An 18,522-nucleotide genomic window follows, 5' to 3' on the forward strand; every position below is an offset into this window, starting at 1 on the left:
TCTTCCAACCCTAATCTTCTATAATCTGCATGTCAGTTCAACTTTTCTCTCCTGTTTCACCACAGCACTGTGATACCCTCTACCCCCGGTGCAATCCTCATTGAACACTTGTGTTCCTACTTGGCCTGACGCCTGCACTGCTGCAAGAGGGCAGAGGCTCCCTGCGCTCTCTCCCCAAATCTAGGGCATCCTCCCACAAAAAGGATGTGAGATCCTTTAACATTATTCTACAGAATCGTCATCAGTGACTGTCAGCATAAGACAAAAACAGCAGCTCATTTTCCTGTACACTTCCTTCTCTGAACAGGCATTTTGGTTACCTAGAAACAAGAGTAAACACAAGTGTCTCAGCAACAGTGATCCAAGAGACTCAGGAAACTTGTGACTCCTGTGTCTTCTACAAGTCCAACAGCCTTTTCTGATTTTATTTTCATTTCAAAATACTGTCACTGCTCCCAGAAATGTGCAGAATTGTAGGGAGTTTACCAGCAGGTATTCCTGGGTAGTTTGCCATTTTTCTGAGCTGCCCAGCGAACTTGCAGATGGACTGATGATGGTATGGGGAATTTGTGTTTGGGAGAGTTTAGCTGTTTCCTTGACAACAGCATTTGGGGCTCCCATGCACTGTGGGACTGAGACAATTAATGGGAATGACTTAAAGAGTTAAAAGAAGAACAAAGAAAATGTCAGCTGCAAGGTAAAGTATGATATCAACACAGAGAATGTATTCTCAATGCTGGACTCACTGGCCTTCCAAAGACTTACAGTAGCTAACATCAAATAGGACAATTACAGTGTTTTTCAATGTCCATCTGGTAGAAAGTGGTTTGGTTATCTTTGTGTAATGTCTACAACAAAGTCAAAGTATGCAATTCTAATATCCTGCTAATATTTTTTCACATTTTTTCCTTCATTATAAGAGAATTTATTTTGTCTGTGTTATGGTTATATGTATGCAATACTATTTAAGTTATTTCTTACAGAAATGGTTAGTGAAAATTGTTTCTCATCATACAGAGATAGAATTTCTAGTAAGTCGCATGCACAGTAAATAAGGTGATACAGTGCAATTAACTGCAAATAAGCAGATGTGGTGAACAGCTAACTGCTACCATATGATTAAATATCTAATAACATTAGAAAAAGGGTTTTGCATTCAAAATAACTCTTGGGAATCCATCTCTTCTGTCACTATGATGACAGGGCTGCAGTGTGTGCAACCTCATTGTCTCTGATGAAATTGCATCTGGATTTACTGAGAGCAGAATTTGTCCCATGTGTGTAGGAGTATGTGTGTGTACACGTCTTTTAATTATTACTAGGCATCTTTACCAGTTGGGTTACTCTTTTTTCTTTTCTCTATGACTTGTGTTAGTTCATGTCAGCCAATAGTTTTCTGCTTTTACATTATTTAATAAACGCTTTTCATTTGTATTCTTTGAAAATGACTTCAGTAGAACCTCAGAGTTATGAACACTTCGGGAATGGAGGTTGTTCGTAACTCTGAAATGTTCATAACTCTGAACAAAACATTATGGTTGTTCTCTCAAAAGTTTACAACTGAACATTGACTTAATATGGCTTTGAAACTGTACTATGCAAAAGAAACATGCTGCTTTTAACCATTTTAATTTAAATTAAACAAGCACAGAAATGGTTCCCTTACCTGGTCAATTTTTTTTTTTTTAACTTTCCCTTTTTTTGTAATTTATGTTTAGCACAGTACTGTACTGTATTTGCTTTTTGGGTGCGTCTCTGCTGCTGCCTGATTGCGTACTTCCAGTTCCAAATGAGGTGTGTGGTTGATCAATCAGTTCATAACTCTGTGTTCATAACTCTGAGGTTCTACTGTACTAGTGTTTGTGAAAGATGCTCGATTGACAGCCATAAAAACTGAGAACCTGAAGACTGGAAACCAAGAAGTGCAAGTTTTCAGCACAACTCCAAAACGTGTCTGAAATCTGCTCATAAGAGCTCTGTCCTTTGTCTCTTTGCTGCCTTCAGAGTGTGTATACTATATATGGAGAGGATACAGTTACATAAAGGTGAAGTTCAATTCACCTGCATTTGAAACTGAGTGTCTTTCTAAAATATATATAACAAATTGTTGTGTTTGCTACCATAGCAGAAAATAATATTTCCCTCCACTGCCACAATTAGTGAGTGGCTTGTTATGCAGAAAGTCAAACTAGATGACCACAGCGGTCCAATGGATTTTAAGGTCAGAGAAGCCAAAGCATCAGGCTCCAAGGAGGTGAAGTGCAGGGCAGATGGGCTGGGGAGGTAAGACCCATTCCCCTTGCTGTCCTGGAACTAGGATTAGAGCATTGGTTGCAGTCTCTATGTTATCTGCCTAGTATGATGGTGGAGCCACTGAGAGATCGTCATAGACACAGATCCCATGGCCTCTGCCCTAGCTTGCCTTTGGCCTTCTCCTAATGCAACACTCTACGCAGCCCTTGGTGAAGCTATCACAGAAACCACTCCTGCAGCATACACGGAACTTGGAGGCATACTGGAGTGGATGCTCCATCAGTTTCTCCACAGACAGTCCCAACCTGGGATTTAAGTGTTGTGGAAGATCTTGCACTAACTCTCCCTAACACAGGTTACAGTTTAGCATAGATGCTTGCCACAGCTAATTAACCCTGCCCCTAAAGGGCTAGTTCATTCTATACACATGAACTAAATGGAATTCCATTGAGCAGTTTTCTTTCTTTTCTATGGGAAGAGACAAAAAAATTATATATATTGTTTGCAACTATTGGTTCAGCCTGGATTTAGTTGTTATTTTACCTAAAATTCTATTCGTGTCTAAGAGCTGTTCTGTTTCTATTTGAGAAACACAGTTAAAGAGCAATGGAAGAAGCACTAAATAAAATAAAACTAAATTCACCTCCTCACAAAAATACAGCTAGATCACAGGGTATTTATAAACAGCTCATTTTAAGGAGGTGCAATGTGCTATCTGAAGGAATTCAGCCCATCAGTGGGATCTGGTTCACAGGTATGTAATGGAACCCAATTGGTTAAAAGTTCTGTAACTGGTCTTGTGCTTTACTCACTGAACTTCAGAGTTTCAACTATGTGCCACAGAACTGGAAAGATGACATCACAGCATCTCCAGGGAAACAGATGCTCATTCTAAGCATCTTTTAGAATGAGGGCAACTGCCTCAGCATTTAATGCAATGCAGGACACCCACTGGTTGATGAACAGGCATACTTCTCTTCCTGAGTTTGAGGTAGAATAGGAAGCCCTTTATTTATCCATTTCCTGATTTTTGAGGGATTAAATTTATAATCTTTAGTTCTTTATTTTAATGTAGTTTTTGCAATGAATTATATGTATCATATTTGTGCACTCTTGTAATAAATGCTTAACTAAAGTGTTTCCTTCTGTCCTATGTATATACATTAGTACAGTATATAATTCTGTGAATGTTTTATGATCCCATTTTTGTTCATGTATATCTCTTTATGATGATCTGTTTAGCACCAACAATGAGCTTAATGCTGTACAATGCGCAAAAGTAGAGATAGCTCAGAGATCATATGGAAGAACTAAGAATAAACCACTTTGCAAATTTTCACTCCCTTTATATGTTGGTAGTTATAAGGAACAATAATTTTAAGGAGGGAATAAGTCTTAATGTGAATACCCAGGGATACATGCCAGTACTATATCAGTATAGAGGTATCAGGTGACAACTCTTAGCCCTAATCAGTTTATCCGAATCGGACAGTCATTAGCTGCTTGGCAGTGAAAACAAATTCAATGTGACTCTTGAGAAGTATTCACGTATTCTCTCGTTAGTCACCTTTGGGTCTAGAGGATCCAGTCTTACCATGTCACAATTGTGAAAGGTAGGGCCAGTTTCTCTTCTATGTCTGAACTCCACTCAGCTCAGGGCAATAGGTGTCGGAGAGTGTGGTGTCAAGAATCTGATTATTGTGGTCTTTTGATTAAAGCAATGAGAACCTGTATTAACAGCCAAGGTGTTTGTAGTTAAAGATTACGTAACTCTTACCCAACAGAAACCAGAGCCTGTTGTTCACTGTGACCTGCAGTTCATGCACAGTCCCTGTATGGAAAGTCACAGCTACACTCTATATCCTTACACAACAACAGCTATTCCACATATTCCCTCATCCTATGGGCTATGCCCATCTATACTACACCTGACTTTGGTGCAAGTAGGCTGCTCTAACTTGCACTACTGGCAACTGAGGGACCAGAGGCCAGTGGAGAATCATGATTGAGCAGAGCTCAGCCATGTCCCCTTCCTGACTTGCTCTGACATGCCTCTTCTTCTAGAACAGGGGATGACATTGGTACAGGAGTTGGCTCTCCTGACTTTGTGCCTATGTTCCCCTTAGCTAGGGGAATTATCTGCTGATCAGATACAGTCAAAGTCCAGCCTTTTGCTCTCCCTGAATGGAAATCAGAAACTGCTCAATACTCTTCTGATTCTGCTATAGCTTCTGGAAAGTTTGCTGTGTCTATGAGATATATATTCGTGTATGAAGCCCTGTCCTGAAATATGGACTGTACAGATTGTAAACTCATTTGAGTCATGTACATGGAAACCACAAATAAACACTTTAACCTTTGCTTTAGATAAGATTTTCTTCAAGCAAAAATGTCAGAGAACTCCACTGAGTTGGTTAACTACCCTGACAAGTAAGTCTGCAATTACTTAAAATCACAACTATTACCACAATTTGAATGGAAGTTTATTCCGGTCAAGTGCTTATTTAATGGATTGCAGAGTCCCAGACATAAAGCACGGTTCACTCTCTTGTACTTACTACCACTGCTGTGGCGAACAGAGAACAATGTAGATTTATTGGTACGTACTTGCTAATTGTGATTGGCGCTCTACATCAATGGTACTTAATCTGTGGACCTTGAATTGAAGAAAGGAAGAGAACCATTGCTATGTATGGCTCAGGTTCTATTGCATGTATTGCCTGTAGTGTATCAGACCATTTTCTTCAGAATGGAATAAAATCACTCAACTGGTTGCTTCCATGGTCCATGTCGCTATGCAAGAGTGGACTTGCCAAGTTCTTTTGAAAGTAAGTATATTAGACTTCATAATCAAATTCTGAATATGTGAATAACGGGAAGATATCATAAAATCATAGAAGTGTAGGATTGGATGGGACCTCATGAAGTCAGAGTCCAGCCCTCTGGTCTGAGGCAGGTCCAAGTAAACCTAGACCATCCGTGCTAGGTTTGTCTCACCTGCTTTTAAACCTTCCAAAGAGAAGGATTTCACAACCTTCCTTGGAAGTCTGTTCCAGAGTGTAACTATCTTTATAGTGAGAAAATTTTCCTAATATCTAACATAAATCTCCCTTGCTGCAGATTAAGCCCATTACTTCTTTCCCTACCTCCAGTGGACACAGAATAATTGATTACCATCTTCTTTATAACAGCCTGTGACAGGGCCACTCATCTCATGTGAACGCCCCTGCCAGCCAAGTGTGTCTGCACCTGCTTTCTCTCAGCTTTGTGATCCCTGTTGATAGTTAAACTTTTTGAGCAAGTTTTCAGTGAGAGCTGAGTCACACAGTCTGTGAATATACAAAAAAAACAGTTCAGATAAATATTGGCTCTCTTTGAGGTCTTCTGCCACCTTCTCTGGGCTTAGGCCACTCCACCTGTGGCTGGTAGAGGGGACCCAGGCCTGCCCACTACTCCGGGTCCCAACCTAGCTGCTTCCTTTTAACTTGCTGTTGCATTTCCCTGGGCCACTTCCCTTCTTAGCCCCAGCATTTTCAGCTTCACCCTTACCTTCGACCTGAAGTCTAGCTTGAGTCCCAGTCATCAGCCAGGAGCACCTTCTTTGCTCCCCTGGCTCCAGCTAGCAACTGATCTGCTCTTGACAGCAGCTTCTGTCACATGATCTTGCTGGGCTCCGATTGGCTGCTTCCCTGCAGCCTCTCTAGGCAGTCTGGAGGACCCACCTCTACTGCTCTTTCCTGGGCATTGTGTGGAAGGACCACAAGGCCTCCAGCAGAGGGCCTCAAAGGACCACCCCGTCACACATCTGTTAACATATATGAAGAGTTTTATCAGGTCCAGACTCAGTCTTCTTTTTTCAAGACTAAACATGCCCAGTTTAACCTTTCCTCATAGGTCAAGTTATCTAAACCTTTTATCATTTTTATTGGTCTCCTCTGAACTGTCTCCAATTTGTCCACATCTTTCCTAAAATGTGGCACCCAGAACTGAACACAATACTCTAGCTGAGGCCTCACCAATGCGGAGTAGAGTGGGACAACTCCCTTCCGTGTCATACATGCAACACTCCTGTTAACACATCCCATAATGATATTAGCCTTTTTCTCAACAGCCTCATATTGCACCTTTTTCTCAATTGCACCAAGAAGGCCTCCATTGCTTTTCTCCTCAAAAACAGTGTAATAATTATCCATGGGTATAAGTTACCACCCAGCCCTTTCTAAGCAAGCATATTTATTCTTAAGGTGAAAACATTACAGAGAAAATATTAAAACAGAAGAATCTACATGCATGCTAATAAGCTTACCAGGGATCACCCCAGATCCAACAAGAGCTCTGGCAGTTGAGCAGTCCCTCAAACTCCACCAAGGAGTTTTTTTCTGTGGTCACAAGTTCACAACAGCTGTTAGCTTAGAACAAGCACACCCATGAATCTGAGTCACGTCGTTATACAGTTTGGGTCTTTGATCTGCAGAGACCAGGAATAGTTAGTTAGCCAGACAATAGTCCCCTATTCAGGGCGAAGCGTCAAAAGGTTGGGTCTTGCATAGCTGAGCATGGTAATTTGCATTCACCTCCTTCCAGATATTTCCTAGAAAGCCCACTTCACTTGGTTTGTCTGGCACATTGTTTAAAATAATCCTTTGACGCTCATAACCCTTCCCAATGTTTACATTGACTATCTTCTGTCTAGAGAAGTTACACGCAATCCCAAAATAATACATAAGCTTTGCATTTTTAATAAATGGAACTCCTAAAACACTTAAACTTAATTCAATAAGGTTTAGTATAACTCAATTAGGTTTATCTCGAATATTGCAGGAAGTTACTATAGGTGGCCCATCAGCCAGCAGAACTAGGTTGGAGTAAGGAGGAATGCACACTGCATCCAAGTGAAAGGAAAGCAGAAATCACTGCTGTGAAGTTTCCTGGAGGCATTGTGCCTGCCTCATAAATGATTCTGCGCACACTTGATTGTGCACAATGGTTGCTGCATAATCCCTCCTCCTCTAGCTAGCTGGAGCCATTTAAAGATGAATAGAAATGAAGTAATCATTGCTGACATGAAGGAAATGCAAGACTGAATCAAAAGTACAAACTGTAGGATTTCTCTTAAATTCTACCCCAATACAGATTTCAAAGAACCAAACAGGATAAATGATTTATGATTTCTCCATGTGAGTGAACTCAGTCATGCAACAACTGAGTGACAAATACTATTTTTCAAACTTGATAAGGAATATCTTTATTTTTTTAAGGATTGTACTAAGCCTCCTTTTTAGCCTTTTACTGCATATTTTGCACGCTAATACTACCAGTAACAATGTGTTAAGTAGGCTGGCCCCTGTGGTTAGTGAGCCACACTCTGATGAAAGATTCTGGTTCAGTTTCCAGGCTCAGTTTTGCCTTCACAAGTGCAGAGAGTAGGGTTGCCAACTTTCTACTTGCACAAAACCGAATACCTTGCCCTGCCCCCTACCCAGCCCCTCCTCCGAGGCCCACCCCGTTCATCCCCTCCTCTCTGTCACTCGCTCTCCCCACCCTCACTCACTCGCTCATTTTCAAATGGCTGGATCAGGGTATTGGGGTGCGGGGGAGGGGCTGCAGGCTCTGGGATGGGGCCACAGGCTCCAGGGTGGGGCCAGAAATGAGGAGGTCAGGGTGAAGGAGGGGGCTCTGGGCTGAGGCCGTGAGTTGGGATGCAGGAGTGGGTGAAGGCTCCTTCTGGGGGTGTGGGCTCTGGGGTGGGGCCAGGGATGAGGAGTTTTGGGTGCAGAAGGGGACTCGGGCTGGAAGGTGAAGCCAAGGGGTTCGGAGTATGGGAGGGGGCTCCGAGCTGAGCCAGGGGCTGGGGTGTGAGAGAGGATATAGGCTCTGGACTGAAGTTGTGGATTCTGGGGTAGGGCCAGAAATGAGGGTGAGGGAGGGGGCTCTGGGCTGGGGCAGGGGGTTGGGATGCAGGGGGTTGGGGTGCAGGGGGTGAGGGCTCTGGCTGGGGTGTGGGTTCTGGGGTGGGGCTTGGGATGAGGGGTTTGGAGTGCAGGAGGGTGCTCCAGGCTGGGATGGAGGGGTTCAGAGGACAGGAGGGGGATCAGGGCTGGGGCAAGGGGTTGGGGCGTGCGGGGGACACTGAGGGTTCCGGCTGGGGGTGTGGGCTCTGGGGTGGGGCTTGGGATGAGGGGTTGAGGGTGCAGGAGGGTGCTCCGGGCTGGGGCCGAGGGATTTGGAGGGAGGGAGGGGGATCAGGCCTGTGACAGGGGGCTGGAGTGTGGGAGGGGCTCAGTAGTGCAGGCTCCGGGTGCTTACCTCAAGCACCTTACCTCAGGCAGCTCCCGGAAGCAGTGGCATGTCCCCCTTCTGGCTCCTATGCAGAGGTGCAGCCAGGGGCTCTGCATGCACAGGCGGCACCACTGCAGCTCCCATTGGCTGGGAACCACGGCCAGTGGGATCTGTGGAACTGGTGCTTGGTGCAGGGGCAGCACGCAGAGCCACCTGGCTGCACCTACACGTAGGAGCTGGATGTGGGAGCCTGCCTTAGCCCAGCTGTGCTGCTGATTGGACTTTTAATGACCCAGTCAGCAGTGCTGACTGGAGCTGCCAGGGACCCTTTTCGACTGGTGTTCCAGTTGAAAACTGGACACCTGGCAACCTTAGCAGAGAGCTACAATTTTCATTCTCCTATCCCTGTGCCTGTAAAGCAGCTGGGCTGGAAGGTGAATTCACTCATGTGGAAAGGCAGCAGTGGTCCTCACAATGCCCTTTGAAGTAGAATGCCCACCACAGAGCTGCACTGCCTAAATCAGTCAATCCCTGTGTCCCGTCACTGAGGATTGCAAAGTTTGGAGCACTGTTTCCATAACATGCTAAAGCCTATGGCAGAAAGAATGCAAAGTTCTGCAGTGACCCAACACTCAGCCAGTAGGAAATCACTGTGACTCTAGGTTTTAATGAGGATTAAACTAGACAAAAAGTAAGATGGAATCACTGGGAAATCAAATGTTATGTGGTACTGTTAATTATGCTAGTTTGGGGGTCAAGGCAATGGACCGTTCATGCACATAAAGTGTTTTATGGTTGGATATCAAATGAAGATGTATTTACTTCTAGACTGAACATTCAAGGTTCATAGGAGTTGAATATAAGGAGCATGTTTATTGCTCATGACTGTGAAGTACCCCATGCTAAATTATTCCTTTTTGGAGAAATGAGAGAAGGCCTTGAAGTAATGGAAAATTGATTAACTACCCCTAGTATTACATCTATAAATATTCCTCTCATGAATTTACTTGATGTGTTTGTGTGTTAATTTTTTCTTCAAACTTGGTTGCCTAAAGTTAGAATTGTCAGAATTCTAGAATTGTATTATAATTGACTGTTGTGGAAATGATTACAATGTCACTGAAGAATAATTTTTAGTTCAGATAGAAAATAAGTAGCAGGAAAGAATTCTAATGAAACAAAAATCTTGTTTTCATGCAAATAAAGGAAGAAATCCAGAATAACATATTAGCAGAATTGCTCCCAATAGAAAATGTCTCAGTTTTCCCATTGTTTTTCTTAAAAGTATTCTGGTTGATAGGTTGGGGCAAAGGTCACTAACGACCCAGGTGAACCCTGAGGTTCTGCTCTCCCCCCGTCGCCCCCCATATTCCAAAGAATATGTGATCTTAATTGATCAGCTGTGTTTGGGATCACAAACATGTACATTTTGGCATCTGTACTCCTTCAATGACATCATGTCTATGATGCCGGAGAGGGTGGGACAACACTACTGATCACTGGGAGATCTAACACTTTCTAGAGATCTCTCAGATTCCTAACTGATGTAGGGAATGCAGTATAGCTGATTCTCTGACATACTCCTTCCTGAGGGATCAGGAGGAGAGTGAGACAGGAGGAAAGATATTTCTTTTATAATAAACCTAATTTTTCACTAGCCTATGCCTTTGGTCCTAGAGTGCATTCCTGAATTCGTATGTCCAGGTTGATTGTGCAATTTGCTGTTGCTTGCTCGCTGAGCCAGTTAAATGAGGTGATGCTGGTAGGCAAAGGAAAGTATTTTGAAAAGCTTGCAGCTACAGTACTGTCTGTTTAATCAGTTCACTCCATGGTCTAGGAGTACTTGTGGATTCCTCACCTATGCTGAGCTCTCACATAGAAAGCATTACGCACAGATGCTATTGCCATCTCTGCTTGACTAGGAAACTCTCTCTCATCGTGGCAGGTGAAGGCCTGGCCTCAGGTATTCATACCTTTGTCACCCTGTCGCTGGATTACAGCAATGCAGTATACTGGGGCATGAAGCCTTCAGCATTTAGGAAACTCATACTAATACAGAATGCTGCAGTGCATCTCCTCAGCAAAACAGGCTACCACAAGCACATCAAAGCTTTCTATGCTGGCTTCCCATAGAATTTCAAATCTAGTTCAAAGTTTCACTCCATATCTTCAAAGTGCTTCATGACTTGGGCCCAAGATATTTAAAAGATGCCAAAAGCTCTGTGATTGAAGGCTGTGGTTGACAATTCCGTTCCTCTGGCACAATGGAACTGTCAAAACAAAAGTAATGCTCATCTGTGCAGGAGACAGAACTTTCTATGGGGATGGTCTGAGAGTGTGGAATGAACTCCCCCAAGAACTAAGGACAATCACAAACCCACCACTTTCCACTCCAAATCCAAGGTGCATTTTGTTGACCTTGCCTTCTCTAACACAGACACATAGCAACAGGTATATTTATATAAAACAACAAAACAAAAAACACCCCCTTCACCACATACCTCCTATAATAGTATCCTTGTGTGCAGTGTAGTATCCTACAAGATACTACACTGCACACACCACTCCCCCTAGGAAGAGGATGACAGAACAAACAGCATGTGACAGAAGTTATTCACATTGTTTAATGCACGACTGGAAGGTGCTCACATACTACAGTGAGCATAGCCAAGGAAAGTGTGGGGCCCTTACTGAATGGGGGAGGCAACCTAGTGGCAGAGGATGTGGAAAAAGCTAATGTACTCAATGCTTTTTTTCCCTCTGTCTTCACGAACAAGGTCAGCTTCCAGACTACTGCACTGGGCAGCACAGTATGGGGAGGAGGTGACCAGCCCTCTGTGGAGAAAGAAGTGGTTCAGGACCATTTAAAAAAGCTGGACAAGCACAAGTCCATGGGGCAGGATGCTCTGCATCCGAGGGTGTTAAGGGAGTTGGTGGATGTGATTGCAGAGCCACTGGCCATTATCTTTGAAAACTCATGGTGATCAGGGGAGGTCCTGGATGATTGGAAAAAGGCTAATGTAGTGCCCCTCTTTAAAAAATGGAAGAAGGAGGATCGTGGGAACTACAGGCCAGTCAGCCTCACCTCAATCCCTGGAAAAATCATGGAGCAGGTCCTCACGGAATCAATTTTGAAGCACTTAGAGGAGAGGAAAGTGTTCAGGAACAGTCAGCATGGACTCACCAAGGGCAAGTCATGCCAGACTAACCTAATTGCCTTCTATGATGAGATAACTGGCTCTGTGGATGAGGGGAAAGCAGTGGATGTGTTATTCCTTGACTTTAGCAAAGCTTTTGATACGGTCTCCCACAGTATTCTTGCCAGCAAGTTAAAGAAGTATGGGCTGGATGAATGGACTATAAGGTGGATAGAAAGCTGGGTAGATCATCGGGCTCAACAGGTAGTGATCAATGGCTCCATGTCTAGTTGGCAGCCGATATCAAGCGAAGTGCTCCACAGGTTGGTCCTGGGGCCGGTTTTGTTCAATATCTTCATTAATGATCTGGAGGAGGGCGTGGATTGCACCCTCAGCAAGTTTGCAGATGACACTAAACTCGGAGAAGTGATAGATACACTGGAGAGTAGGGATAGGATACAGAGGGACCTAGACAAATTAAAGGATTGGACCAAAAGAAGTCTGATGAGGTTCAACAAGAACAAGTGCAGACTCCTGCTCTTAGGACGGGAGAATCCTATGCACTGCTACAGGCTAGGGACCAACCGGCTAGGCAGCATTTCTGCAGAAAAGGACCTAGTGGTTACATTGGACGAGAAGCTGGATATAAGTCAACAGTGTGCCCTTGTTGCCAAGAAGGCTAATGGCATTTTGGGCTATATAAGTAAGAGCATTGCCAGCAGATCGAGGGACGTGATCATTCCCCTCTATTTGGCATTGGTGAGGCCTCATCTGGAGTACTGTGTCCAGTTTTGGGCCCCACACTACAAGAAGGATGTGGAAAAATTGGAAAGAGTCCAGTGGAGGGCAACAAAAATGATTAGGCGACTGAAACACATGACTTATGAGGAGAGACTGAGGGAACTGGGATTATTTAGTCTGCAGAAGAGAAGAATGAGGGGGGATTTGACAGCTGCTTTCAACTACCTGAAGGGGGTTCCAAAGAGGATGGATCTAGACTGTTCTCAGTGGTAGCAGATGACGAGGAGTAATGGTCTCAAGTTGCAGTGGGGGAGGTTTAGGTTGCATGTTAGGAAAAACTTTTTCTCTAGGAGGGTGGTGAAGCACTGGAATGGGTTACCTAGGGAGGTGGTGGAATCTCCTTCTTTAGAGATTTTTAAGGTCAGGCTTGACAAAGCCCTGGCTGGGATGATTTAGTTGGGGATTGGTCCTGCTTTGAGTAGGGGGTTGTACTAGATGACCTCCTGAGGTCCCTTTCAACCCTGATATTCTATGATTCTAACCTATATAGAACAGAATTCAGTCTCCTCCTTTACTGTTTCTCCTTTAGTTTCTTCACGTTGTATCTATTAAATGACCCAGTATGGCCATTGTTATGTTCTTATGTTATGTACTTAGCAAAGAAGGGGGTCTGTCTGGTGGAGGCATTGGTTCGCTTTGTTATAGTCAAACTTGGCATGAGGGATCAAAGACAGCCAATCATCTCAATCATTTAGAAAGCAACACTGGTACTGTTCTAGCCCTCTGGCTGCTCAGTGCTCATGCCCACCACTGTGACTATTCTTGTGTTTCCTTGTTCTTGCTGCCCCTATCTTGCACATATCTTTGCCTCAGCCCTGTCCCTGCATGAGATCTCCCCCTTGCCTTACCCTGCTTGCTCCTGGTGATTCCAGTTTTGACTCTTGGCTCTGGGCTCTCATTCCAGCTTGACTCTCAGCTCTGAGTCCCAGTGTCTGACCTCCACATGACAAGGCCCACTTTACTGAAGCCAACGTTTCTGGCAGGAAAATGGAATGAAAATTTCACCTGTCTTTACAGTTTTATGACCAGAGCCTGTGCAGCCGGATTTCAGGAGGGCTTTGAGTTTATGGCACACGCTTTCAGATATTTTGAAGAATTTAATTAATACGGCAAAGTGGTTTAGAAATATAGCATAAGGAGTTCTTCAGTTTATATTCATTTTTCCAAAAGCATGACCAAACACAGATTGTAATTTCTATTTCAAACCAGCCAGACCAAAAAGATTAATATCAGTGACAATAATTTATGGTAAATGAATTACCAAAATCTTTGACAATTCAAAATCCCATAATAGCTCCAGAATCCAGGCTTTGGATTCTTTGACCATGGGATGGTGTTCTATGAAGGAGGAGTGCTGGGCAGAGACGGGCTCCACCTTACGAAGAGAGGGAAGAGCATCTTTGCGAGCAGGCTAGCTAACCTAGTGAGGAGGGCTTTAAACTAGGTTCACCGGGGGAAGGAGACCAAAGCCCTGAGGTAAGTGGGAAAGCGGGATTCCGGGAGGAAGCACAGGCAGGAATGTCTGTGAGGGAAGGGCTCCTGCCTCATACTGAGAATGAGGGGCGATCAGCAGATTATCTCAAGTGCTTATATACGAATGCACAAAGCCTTGGAAACAAGCAGGGAGAACTGGAGGTCCTGATGATGTCAAGGAATTGTAACGTGATTGGAATAACAGAGATTTGGTGGGATAACTCCTATGACTGGAGTACTGTCATGGATGGTTATAAACTGTTCAGGAAGGACAGGCAGGGCAGAAAAGGTGGGGGAGTAGCACTGTATGTAAGGGAACAGTATGACTGCTCAGAGCTCCGGTACGATACTGCAGAAAAACCTGAGTGTCTCTGGATTAAGTTTAGAAGTGTGAGCAACAGGAGTGATGTAGTGGTGGGAGTCTGCTATAGACCACCGGACCAGGGGGATGAGGTGGATGAGGCTTTCTTCCGGCAGCTCGCAGAAGCTACTAGATCGCATACCCTGGTTCCCATGGGTGACTTTAATTTTCCTGATATCTGCTGGGAGAGCAGTACAGTGGTGCATAGACAATCCAGGAAGTTTTTGGAAAGCGTAGGGGAAAATTTCCTGGTGCAAGTGCTAGAGGAGCCAACTGGGGGGGAGCTTTTCTTGACCTGCTGCTCACAAACCGGGAAGAATTAGTAGGGGAAGCAAAAGTGGATGGGAATCTGGGAGGCAGTGATCATGAGTTGGTTGAGTTCAGGATCCTGACACAGGGAAGAAAGGTACGCAGCAGGATATGGACCCTGGACTTCCGGAAAGCAGACTTCGACTCCCTCAGGGAACGGATGGGTAGGATCCCCTGGGGGACTAACATGAAGGGGAAAGTAGTCCAGGAGAGCTGACTGTATTTCAAGGAATCCCTGTTGAGGTTACAGGGACAAACCATCCCGATGTGTCGAAAGAATAGTAAATATGGCAGGCGACCAGCTTGGCTTAACGGTGAAATCCTAGCGGATCTTAAGCATAAAAAAGAAGCTTACAAGAAGTGGAAGGTTGGACATATGACCAGGGAAGAGTATAAAAATATTGCTCGGGCATGTAGGAATGAAATTAGGAGGGCCAAATCGCACCTGGAGCTGCAGCTAGCGAGAGATGTTAAGAGTAACAAGAAGGGTTTCTTCAGGTATGTTGGCAACAAGAAAAAAGCCAAGGAAAGTGTGGGCCCCTTAATGAATGAGGGAGGCAACCTAGTGACGGAGGATGTGGAAAAAGCGAATGTACTCAGTGATTTTTTTGCCTCTGTCTTCACGAATAAGGTCAGCTCCCAGACTGCTGTGCTGGGCATCACAACATGGGGAATAGATGGCCAGCCCTCTGTGGAGAAAGGTGGTTAGGGACTATTTAGAAAAACTGGACGTGCACAAGTCCATGGGGCCAGATGAGTTGCATCCGAGAGTGCTAAAGGAATTGGCGGCTGTGATTGCAGAGCCATTGGCCATTATCTTTGAAAACTCGTGGCGAACCGGGGAAGTCCCGGATGACTGGAAAAAGGCTAATGTAGTGCCAATCTTTAAAAAAGGGAAGAAGGAGGATCCTGGGAACTACAGGCCAGTCAGCCTCACTTCAGTCCCCAGAAAAATCATGGAGCAGGTCCTCAAAGAATCAATCCTGAAGCACTTACATGAGAGGAAAGTGATCAGGAACAGCCAGCATGGATTCACCAAGGGAAGGTCATGCCTGACTAATCTAATCGCCTTCTATGATGAGATTACTGGTTCTGTGGATGAAGGGAAAGCAGTGGATGTATTGTATCTTGACTTTTGCAAAGCTTTTGACACAGTCTCCCACAGTATTCTTGTCAGCAAGTTAAGGAAGTATGGGCTGGTTGAATGCACCATAAGGTGGGTAGAAAGTTGGCTAGATTGTCGGGCTCAATGGGTAGTGATCAATGGCTCCATGTCTAGTTGGCAGCCGGTGTCAAGTGGAGTGCCCCAGGGGTCGGTCCTGGGGCCGGTTTTGTTCAATATCTTCATAAATGATCTGGAGGATGGTGTGGATTGCACTCTCAGCAAATTTGCGGATGATACTAAACTGGGAGGAGTGGTAGATACACTGGAGGGCAGGGATAGGATACAGAGGGACCTAGACAAATTGGAGGATTGGGCCAAAAGAAATCTGATGAGGTTCAATAAGGATAAGGGCAGGGTCCTGCACTTAGGACGGAAGAACCCAATGCACAGCTACAGACTAGGGACCGAATGGCTAGGCAGCAGTTCTGTGGAAAAGGACCTAGGGGTGACAGTGGACGAGAAGCTGGATATGAGCCAGCAGTGTGCCCTTGTTGCCAAGAAGGCCAACGGCATTTTGGGATGTATAAGTAGGGGCATAGCGAGCAGATCGAGGGACGTGATCGTCCCCCTCTATTCGACATTGGTGAGGCCTCATCTGGAGTACTGTGTCTAGTTTTGGGCCCCACACTACAAGAAGGATGTGGATAAATTGGAGAGAGTCCAGCGAAGGGCAACAAAAATGATTAGGGGTCTGGAACACATGAGTTATGAGGAGAGGCTGAGGGAACTGGGATTGTTTAGTCTTCAGAAAAGAAGAGTGAGGGGGGATTTGATAGCTGCTTTCAACTACCTGAGAGGTAGTTCCAGAGAGGATGGTTCTAGACTATTCTCAGTGGTGGAAGAGGACAGGACAAGGAGTAATGGTCTCAAGTTGCAGTGGGGGAGGTTTAGGTTGGATATTAGGACAAACTTTTTCACTAGGAGGATGGTGAAACACTGGAATGCGTTGCCTAGGGAGGTGGTGGAATCTCCTTCCTTAGACGTTTTTAAGGTCAGGCTTGACAAAGCCCTGGCTGGGATGATTTGATTGGGTATGGGTCCTGCTTTTGAGCAGGGGGTTGGACTAGATGACCTCCTGAGGTCCCTTCCAACCCTGATATTCTATGATTCTATGATAGAAGAGGGAAATAGATTTTCTTTGTGTGTTATAATGCTGAGTCATGGTTTGTTCTTTTGCAGCTGTACAGCCATCTACCCAGTATGGTTCTAGGGTGCAATACTACATAATTAGTAATGGCAGAATAATACTGATATGTTTCAGGAGTGAGCTGTACATTTCACCTTTCTCTGGTTCCCAATGGTCACTTCTTTCAAGTGACAGGCCTACATTTGCACTTCACCCAGGGTGGAATCCCACATTTCACCCCACTTTTAGACTGGATCATCAGGCTTCAGCACCCCAGTTTACCAACCCTTAGTACTTTGACAATACCAGCTGGCTTTGATACATGCCATTTACATCTCTCCAGGAGCTTTGACCAGTTTGAGAATGCAGCTTGTTCAAAACAAAGTGTTATTTATCCACAGAACATAAGCAGAGAAAAAAGGCGTTATCACAACAAAAGCATAAACACACATTGTCTTATCTAAACATAAGCATCTGCTCCTCCCTTCATTTTTCTGGGGATCAAGTTCCAGCCTGCTTTTCTGCAGACTGTCTCCCCTGTCTCATCAGAGGCTCATTTTTAACTGCTTCCAGTCTCTGTTTTAGAGTTCCCACACAAAAATGTCTTGGGATTCAAGCTGGGGTCTTTCTTACCACCTTCCCTTCCCCTGCAGAACCTGTCAAGTCCCAGTTCCATATTAGGGGAGATAAACTTCAAATTATCACCTCAATTGTATGTTTGACTATCAGTAGTCAGGACTGTCTCTGCTCATTAAGCTTTTGGTTCCAGTAATCCCAGGTTAACCAAAACTAATTTAACTTTTTGTTACCTGTTAGCCAGCAACTCAACCACCAAGTGCAGAGATATATACATAGCATCCATAAAATTACTACAGATCTTTCACATTCCTCAGATACCATAGTGCAACAGCTACCCATTATAAAATAAATAATAATAGCTCTTACATAGTGCATTCCATCCAAAGTGTTTACAAAAGAAGTTAGGAACATTATCCCCCACTTTACAGCTAGGAAAACTGAGACAGAGCAGGAAAGTGACTCATCCTAGGTGTCCCAGTAGCAGAGCAGAGAATAGAATAAATATTTCCCCATATAGTTCAAGTCTTAGTTAAAAGATATCTGTAACATGTATTGCTTTCAATCCATCTCTGACTCCTAGTGGGATGGGGACAGAATGGAAATCTCAGTGTAAAAAAATATGAAACGGAAAAAGAGCTGTCATAAATATAAAGGGAAAGGTAACCACCTTTCTGTATACAGAACTATAAAATCCCTCCAGGCCAGAGGTAAAACCCTTTCACCTGTAAAGGGTTAAGAAGCTAGGATAACCTTGCTGGCACCTGACGAAAATAACCAATGAGGAGACAAGCTACTTTCAAAGCTGGGGGGGGCGGAAACAAAGGGTCTGTCTGTCTGTGTGATGCTTTTGCCAGGACCAGATCAGGAATGCTCCTTAGAACTTCTGTTAAATTAGTAAGTAATCTAGCTAGAAATGCATTAGATTTCCTTTTGTTAAATGGCTGGTAAAATAGGTTGTGCTGAATGGAATGTATATTCCTGTTTTTGTGTCTTTTTGTAACTTAAGGTTTTGCCTAGAGGGATTCTCTATGTTTTGAAT

General features: G+C 44.3%; 1 protein-coding gene across 11 annotated transcripts in view; it reads left to right on the top strand.

Moving 5' to 3' along the window:
• Nucleotides 1–335: 335 nt before the first annotated feature.
• FAM81B (family with sequence similarity 81 member B) overlaps nucleotides 336–18,522 on the top strand; it is a 98,627-nt gene continuing 80,440 nt past the window's right edge. For 9 of the 11 annotated variants that reach the window (XR_012668473.1, XM_048850608.2, XM_075128583.1 and 6 more), the window contains exons 1-2: nucleotides 336–697; nucleotides 4,621–4,683. Coding sequence is in view for 9 of the 11 variants with exons in the window: in XM_048850608.2 (XP_048706565.2) it covers nucleotides 4,643–4,683 (41 nt within the window). In the remaining 2 variants the exon portion in view is untranslated. The other 2 variants (XM_075128580.1, XM_075128581.1) reach the window with 2 other exon arrangements.

This window comes from Caretta caretta, chromosome 5 (genome assembly GCF_965140235.1).
Source record: "Caretta caretta isolate rCarCar2 chromosome 5, rCarCar1.hap1, whole genome shotgun sequence".
Lineage (NCBI taxonomy): Eukaryota > Metazoa > Chordata > Testudines > Cheloniidae > Caretta > Caretta caretta.